Raw genomic sequence first — 8806 nt, forward strand, 5'->3', positions numbered from 1 at the left:
AAAGTAAATTTCAGAAAAATTCGTTCCATTATTCGTCTATTAACACAATTTTTTTTAAATTTTGAAGTGCTAATAGAATCAACATTATTTAGAAGGCAAAGAAGGTTCTCTCTTGAAAAAGTGATTCTGCACTGCTCATGAAATTAAACATTAAAAAAAAACTGTCATCTACTTCATTCCCCCCCCCCCCTTGCGGTAAGAACTTGAAAAGAAATCAACATAACTTCGAATCCGGGGAATCTTTTGCATTGGGCCTACATACTTTATTTTTTGATATTTGAAGGCTCTGGGCACATTTGAGCTAACACTGCATCGAGGCGACCGGAAGTAGTTTTCTCTCACAAAAAGGGGGATCATTTTGTAAAAATCTTACGTAGAAATTGAGAATTTTCCAAAAATAATAATTAGTTAAGTACGTGATACCAGCTGATTCAAAAATTATGAAACAGCGAACCACACAGAAAACACAATTTAGATCAACTTTATGAAATATATTGGAGCCTTTTAGAAAAAAAAAACAAACTAACTAACAAATCTATTTAATACGACGTAAATTAGAGGTACATTACATTCATCAATCTAAACCGCAAGCCGTGTTAGGTAGAAGCATACCGTTGTAGCTGAACTTTTTGCCACCGTCGTAAAATTGATAATTGGGAGTATTGGGAGAAATTGTTGTTACAGGAGCAGAAGGCGGACCTCCTGAGCTTCCGCTATGATGATGGCCATTATTAGTATTACCATTATGACCATTATTGCCATGATGTGGGGGATGACCTTGGTTGCCATGATGTGGAGGATGACCTTGGTTACCATGATGCTTGTGATCATCACAGTCCGGAGAAGGTTTACAACAAACGCGACCGATAATAACAATAAAAAGAACCCATACAATATGAAATTTTGAAAACATGACTGACAAAAAAACACCGACACACGAAGAATCTTTTTCGAATTAGAAATTTGCAAATCACGACCTTAAAGAAGCTTTTCTCACTTATAACTGAAGCTCAATTTTGAGTCAGTTGAATTTTGTACTGGATAGGTACTCGTATACTTACGCGAATTGCAACTCTACAGCCTGTTTTATGTATCTACCAGAACATTGAAAAAAATATTCGCACCAAATAGTCGAAAAATTCATAATTTATGAGAGTAAAAAATACCTATTGTGAACAAATATGAACATGATCTATAATCTCTCTTCATTCTATAAATTGCCATAGACTTGAATATAAAATGCAGATTTTTTTAGGAGAAAAAACAACCATTTTGATACTGAATGTAATGGTATTTATTCAGCTATAGAAATGAAAAAAATCCAAATTTATAAAACTGTTAAAACACATAAATTGAAAAACCATAGTGAATACCTACTGAATAGACACATATACCCCCACGAAATAAAATTTGCTGAAAATATAAGTTATAGAAAAATACTATTTTTAATTCTAAAAAATTCTGAAATCGATATTGAATATGCCGGTACGAATTTCAAATCACATTTAAATTACAATCACGCTAAAAGGCTCCTGTTTAACGTGAAAAAATGGTACTTACATATTTTCCATGAGCCAAATTTTTTCAACGAGAAACTAAAAATCCCGAAACTTACTTTTTTGATTCGAACCTTCTATACCTACCTTTCATCAAATGTGATTATTTTCCAATTTTGGAAAAATGTTGCCACTACTGATATGTACCTACTCAGAGAAATCACTATTTTGGGCAAATTCATACAGTTAACATTTAATTTATTTAAGTAAGGACAGTTTACAAATAATCGAATAGGTATTATCGTCGACGTAAACTGATTTTTCAAAATATTACAAATAATATTACATTACATCACTTTATCAACATAAATGGTATTCGTGATTCGGTAAGAGCATTCCATTATAACTGAATTGAGTACCTCCGTTATAAAATTGATAGTTCGGAGTACCGGGAGAAAGTTTGGTAGGTGGAGCATTGGGAGGCACACCTGAATTGCCACCATTATTGCTGTGATGATGACCTTGGTGTCCATGATGTGGAGGATGACCTTGGTTACCGTGATGTGGAGGATGACCTTGATTTCCATGATGCTTGTGATCATCATCGTCGTCTGGATAAGGTTTACATTGCACGCAAACGATCGCAAGAACAAAAAGAATCCACGAAAAACGGAATTTCGGAATCATGACTGACAAAAATAACCGATCGATAGAAAGGCTAGACAAAACCAATTCCTATAGTATTGATATTGTTGAGGAACTGGTACCTCGATTAGGTAATCTCTACTGAAAAAAAAACTCAAAAATAGGTTGTATTTATAGAAGAGTTTGCAGTACCTACTATACGAGAATAATGATGAAAAATATATTTTTGATATTCACAGATGCGAAATGTTGACTAAAGTGTGCAAAAGTATCATAAAACTTGATGATTTATGAGCAAAGAATAAACAAAATTGCCGAATAACAACGCGTTATGAATGCGTATTTTTTTCAGAATAAAGATTACCATACATATTTAGTCGTTTTGGTATATTTAATTTTATGCAAAATTGATAACTTATACGGTATTACGTGTTCCTACCACGATTATTGCAAACCAGATCACTCTTTTTACCTACATATGTGAACATAAAAATAACGAAGAATTGCATCATTTAGAATTTTTTAATAGCATGATTCAAATACTAACCTAACTCAATCTCATGTACCTGCAACCCAAGGAAACAGAGGGAGAGGAGTGTCTTCACCCCTCCCCCTACCAAAGAGAAAAAACATTGGTAAAAAGTTGCGAATTAGACAATTTTCCATTCTTTTTTCTGGCCAAAGTTAGAGGGTAAATCACAGATAAGTACCCATTGAAGCACAATTTTTCAATTTTTGTTTTTTTTTTTTTTAAGAGAAAAGTGAGGGAAAAAATTTTAAAAACGTCGTATCAAAATTGTATTTTTTCCGTTCACATTCGATTTTGGAATCGCAAAATTTTCCACTTTTTCCTGCAAAAAATCATGACATTATTTCCCTTATAGTTTTTCAATTTTTTTAAAATTGAAATTACGAAAAAGTACTCATAAACATATATTTTCTCGGTTTATTTTTTTAAAAAAACGAAGGTTTAAAACATTTTTCTCGAAAAACAGGTTTTTTGCACAATCATGGTTTTTTGAGCTCCAAGTTTTTTGCCTTTGCCCCCCCCTCCCTCCAAAGATACATTGATAGGATATCTGAATTGTATTCTTCACCTCAGATTTGATTTTGGAAGCGCGAAATTTCTCACTTTTTCCCACAAAAAATCATAATATTATTTCCCTAGGTTTTTTCATTTTTTTTTTTTTTAATTAAAATTACTTACCTACAAAAAAATACCCATAAAACACAATATTTTTCTGTAAAATCAACGAGAAATTCCAAAAACATAATCAAATGAATAAAAAAAATAAAAATTAGAATTTTTATTCGACGTTTTTGCTTTCAACTTCCTCTTTTAAAATTTCTCAAACCACCGACGACGGTTAATTTGTTGAAAAAATCTTGGAGAGGGGGAGGGGGATTCCAGGGTAAAAATTGAGAAAATCTAGCAAAAAAGTTGAAAACATTTCAGTCTCCCCCCCCCCCTCCCATATCACTTTGTCACACATCTGCAAGGAAAGTTTTAAATCATGGATAAGTTATAACTAACTTAATGTGTTTAGCTTGTGTAGAATTTGAAATTCGAAAAAAAATCAGACAAAATGCTGGAAAGTTATTCTTGAAAGTTTGATAGGTATGTGGGTAGTAGGTACTAGTTTATAAGTTTAGTAATTCTTTGATTTTTGTCTCAAGTCTGACAAAATGTTGGCAAATCAACAGGGTTTTTCCCAAGTTTGTATACTTCTTACTCTGAGTCTCTGACTTTTGAAAATTGGAAAAAATCTCAATGAATTATCAACATTATGCCAAACATTCAAAAACTTTGAAAATTCTGCCTCCTCTTGATTATTTGGAATGCATTGATATTCCCAATTAAATAACATACCCTAGTTTGACGCAATTCTTTCATTTTATCTTCAGAAAGTTTCGATCACATTCAAAACTGACTACCTCTTTGTCTTACAAAACCTTTCACGAGTTTTCGAAAGAATAAGTAGATAGGTATTTAGTTCTATGTACCTACGTTGTTAATTTCATTTTTATGGCGATTATAGTTGATGGTTTTTTTTTTTTTGTAGAGTGTATTTACCTACAAAATGCCGTCAGTCACTTCCTTATCTGTTTACAGCTCATAGCACTTCTATAGTAAAGTGGTCACCGTATCAATTACTAAAATTTTAGGAAAAATCAAATTGGCTTTCACGTTGATTTTCACAGTTATCTATGTTTTTGATTGTAAAAAAATGCATGTAAAATTGCAAATTCTCGAAACCTTTTATTTCTTACATGAGTTTAATTTCTTCACGGGTGCTCAGAAGTAGACCCATCGATAAACCAGGTTTTTTTCAACCTTTCGCGTTTTGAATAAATCCGGAACTTTGAACTATTGGTCTTCCATCGGAGGGGGATTGCTTGGCGGAATTAGTCAAGCGTCCTCCTCGCGAATTCTTCAGCTGTCCAAAAGATTCGTGGAACTGGAATTGAAGGGCAAAGCGTTATACACATTCACTCGATGTAGGTACATTCGACATGGAGAATACGTTTGCAAAATTACTTGTTTTTCAGAAATTGAGGCAATTATGGGTCGAAGTATACAAACAGTGGAGCAGTAATACTTTTTTCCTGACAATTGATCCGTGTATGAACTAGGGTAAGCAAAATATGAAGTATCATTTGGATGAAATTTATCGAACCAATTAAACGTGTATTTTTTCTTCATTTCCGCCGAAGATCCAGGTTTTACTATTTTTTCCAGTGTTTTGGAAAAAGGAGTAAATTCTTGGTTTGGTTTTGAAGTCTGAAACGATACACAAGATAATATAAGTAAACGTAAGTATAATATTCGATGCTTTTGAAAATAATATTGAATTTATTTAAGCTACCACTCGTATTCGTGCAGAGAGCATTGCCAACCCATCGCGATGATTCAAGGCATTTTCAAATGATCCATACTCTTCATTGTAGTAAATGGCCAACGCTTCTATTGGAGTTCTATATAAATAAATTTCAAAATTATGATGTACTTGCTGAATGAATGTAATTCACACTGATTAAATTTCTCCTAATTCGGGCAAAATTCGCAGCCCAAGTACGTCTGTTATTTTTGGCATGATTGAAATTCTAAATGTTGTTCGTATAGGTACCTACTTATTGTTTTAAGAAATTTTTGGATCTGAAAAATATGTGTATTTATGGCATAATTTTGCATACCCATTTTTTCCGTTCACGGTAGTAGCTGCAGGTCCACTGGAATTTCCTGACCAATAATATCTGATTTTATAATACTGGTATTTTTTGTGAAAGAAAGGACCTCCGGTCAAGACTGCATTCCCCCCCGGGTCTGCTATTCCTTCAACTACATACAATTCCACATAAATACTTTATATTATTTTCATAAGAATAAAATTATCAAGTAAATAGGTAGCTATTTCTGCGTATTAAAAAAATTAAATAATATATATAATAAGACTTGCTTGCTACTCCATTATTGATCATTTTTACATGATCGCCTCGAGTTCTTGTAACTTTTATCGGTGACAAATGTGCATTTTTCACTTCAGAAGTTTCGATATCAATTGGTCCAGGTGTCTTGCCTTGAATTGGATACTTGCCAATGAACAAATTTTCATTCTCTGAAACAAAATTTGTTGAGGAGTAAAATTGTTCAGATGCTCTGCTGTTATAAACTGGGTATTGATTTGAATATAGGTAAGTATTTAAAATTAAATTTACTCGATTGAGGTTCAGACTGACTCGAAGAAAAACAAATGACACTGCTTAATAAAATATAAAAAATTAAACAGGAACTCATTTTTAGCACTGTTAATTGTTTCTCGGGTCGAAATACTTTTTCGTCTGCACTTTTCAACTATTCAAGTATATCTTGCTTTACCTTCAAGCGGCTCGTAAATTGTCAGGTTGTACTTTGTTTACTATGTATTCTCGGAAACCCCATCGTTTGAAACGTTTTTATTCCGATGCCAAGCGGAGTGTTTCTCAAAATCACTTAAAATTTCAACTTATCGCTTAAATTACCGATACCTATACATAAAAAAAAATTGCTTACCAAAATTTCTGTTTAGGAGTTAGAGACCTTCTATGTACCTAATATGTTATATTCTCCTAATCACACGACCACCTTTCGGTTCGATTTGAAACAATTTGTCTGCATGGCTTTTACGGTGCAGTATGACTTGCATATTCAATCGAAATAAGGGACAGGAATGATTATTTTAGATTATGAAATTTTTTAAAAACTGGGCGAATAAAAATAATGTTTAATTTGCATGAAAATCTTATGCGAAAATTCCCAAATTTGTTTTAAAGGAGTTTCAAAACGGCTGAATTCATATGTGAGATAATTTTTTTACTCCTTATTCGAAATATGCTCTTAAGAGCAGGAAGGAGAAGTTGAAAATAAGCGTTACCACGTGAGGTGTCTACACGAATACCCACCCATGTTTTTGATATCTATTCCTGAGCTCAAATTTCATATTATTTCAAAGAAAAACTCAATGACAGCTTTTAGGAGGGGAGAGCTATAACTTACAAACAACCTCAAGTGTTACATAAGGAGTCAAAATACATGTTCACCAGATCCCCAAATTTAAATGTTGTAATATTTTAGCGAAAAAACCAAAGGATGCGTTTCAGGAGGAGAGGAAAAGCAGGTCATGAAAATAAGGATAAATGTCACATGGGGCGTCAAATATGTTTTCGAAATTCCCAAGCTCAAATTCGATATTATTTCCTCAAAAACTTCAGAAGGGGCACTGGGAAGTAGAGAGGGAAATCTTGAAAAAATTAGATCAAATGTCATAGGGCGTATCAAAATAAATATTTCTGACGTAATCAAATTCAAATTCGACATCATGGCTCATTGAATAAAATACAAAAATAGGTACTTACTAAGAAAACCTCAAACAGGTCCTGAGAGGGAGCGAATTTTGAAAATACGTAAATCTCAGAATAATGTGCCTTTTTACGAGGATCTCTTGCCTCAAATTCACAGCAATGGAGTTGAGTTTCTCAGTTTCTGCATCTGAATTTTTTTCCAGCAGTGAGGCGTTGAATAAATTTGAATAAAAAATCTGATTTTAGATGAAGTAAGTTTAGAAAAAAATGTGAGTAAATTTTCGATCGCGACCTTTTGTACATTTTATGAGACATTCATGCTCAAAGTTTGCATTTCTGTGGTGGAAAAAAAAACAACTTACTGAATGGGTATTTTTGAACCTCGCATGCTCGAATGCCGGAAAAAAAGACTTGGGCAACCTTTTTGATAATTGTTAGACACCGAAATTCTAGCATTTTCTCATTCAAATTTCTCGTTCGTAGGATAAAGAAGTGATTTTTAGATGAATCATGATCGCTGAATTCAAATCAATACTTTATCTCTATCAGGGATGCCAACTTCCCTACCATCAACAAAATTGACATCTAAGTAAAATGTATAGCTAGAATTTTTAGTTTTTCAAAAATTAATCTTGATAATTTACAAATATAAGGAAATTTATTTGGAATTAGGTACAACGAAATAAGGGAATCAGAATCTGATTCAATAATATGTACAAATAATATAAAATATTTCAAAGAATAAACCTACTGATACATGTATTTCGCTAGTTTATGTCTTGTCAATCAATCTACTACTACGGCCGAAGCATCCATTTTTCCGGAGGAATTGTTGTATGATGGAACCCGGTGACCTTTAACATCATCAGTACCGTAACCACTCATGGGAGCCAAATCAGTTGGTGCAGCAGGTGGAGGTACACCAGGAGGATCTTTGTATGGATTAGCTTTACATTGCACGCAAACGATCGCAAGAACAAAAAGAAAACACAAAAAACGGATTTTCGGAATCATGACTGACAAAAATAACCGACTGGCTGGCACCTTGATGAGATAATCTCTAATGAAAAAAATCTCAAATATTGGTTGTATATATGGGAGAGTCTTCTATACGAGAATAACGAGGAAAAATATATTTTTGATATTCACATATGCGAAATGTTGACTAAAGTGTGCAAAAGTATCATTAAACTTGATGATTTATGAGCAAAGAATAAACAAAATTGCCGAATAACAGCGTGTTATGAATGCGGTTTTTTTTAGAATGAAAATTACAAACCTTTACCTATAGTGGTTTAGGTATATTTAATTTTTATGTGAATGCAAAATTTGTAACTTATATGTACCTAGAGGCATACGTGCGATACGATTATTGCAAGCCAGATCACTTTCCATAATTTATGTGAAACATAAAAATAACGAAAAATTACATTTAAAATTTGTTTATAGCATGATTCAAATATGTACTAACTTACCTCAACCTCACGTATTGTCAACCAGGGGCGAGAGCAAAGGGGAGCTAGAAAGTTGGAAAAGTTTGTCAATTCGTCTTTTTCGGTGGGAGTTGGCAAAGTAGAAATTTTACCAACTTCTAGATAGCAAATAAAAACCACTCTATAAATTAACACAATAAATCATTTAAAAGGTGTTGAGAATTTCCAACTGTATAGAATTGCTCAAAAATGACAACCAACGACCTGAGTAAAATTTTTCAAAAAGTTTTGAAAAATTGACTACAAAAAACAGCAAATTTTATAATTTCAACGACTTGGATGACATTCTTTAAAAAAATAATTTTCACAACTAAAGTGAAATTTTTCAAAAAA

At 32.8% G+C, this 8806-nt stretch overlaps 1 protein-coding gene across 2 annotated transcripts; it reads right to left on the reverse strand.

The window, feature by feature from the left end:
- Positions 1-1733: 1733 nt before the first annotated feature.
- LOC135833148 (carbonic anhydrase 2-like) lies at positions 1734-6036 on the reverse strand. 2 transcript variants are annotated; one of them, XR_010556413.1, is made up of 7 exons: positions 5859-6036; positions 5600-5758; positions 5337-5481; positions 5009-5117; positions 4681-4923; positions 4413-4600; positions 1734-2107 (listed from the first exon to the last, which is right to left on the reverse strand). XR_010556413.1 is itself a non-coding variant. In XM_065346806.1 (6 exons), the coding sequence occupies exons 1-6, from the start codon at positions 5935-5937 to the stop codon at positions 4472-4474; spliced, it is 864 nt and encodes a 287-aa protein (XP_065202878.1). In that variant the 5' UTR covers positions 5938-6036; the 3' UTR covers positions 4382-4471. The 2 variants fall into 2 exon arrangements, 1 of the variants encoding a protein (XP_065202878.1); XM_065346806.1 differs by lacking the exon at positions 1734-2107 and having other exon boundaries at positions 4382-4600.
- Between the last annotated feature and the right edge of the window lie 2770 nt (positions 6037-8806).

This window comes from Planococcus citri, chromosome 1, assembly GCF_950023065.1.
Source record: "Planococcus citri chromosome 1, ihPlaCitr1.1, whole genome shotgun sequence".
Classification (NCBI taxonomy): Eukaryota; Metazoa; Arthropoda; class Insecta; order Hemiptera; family Pseudococcidae; genus Planococcus; species Planococcus citri.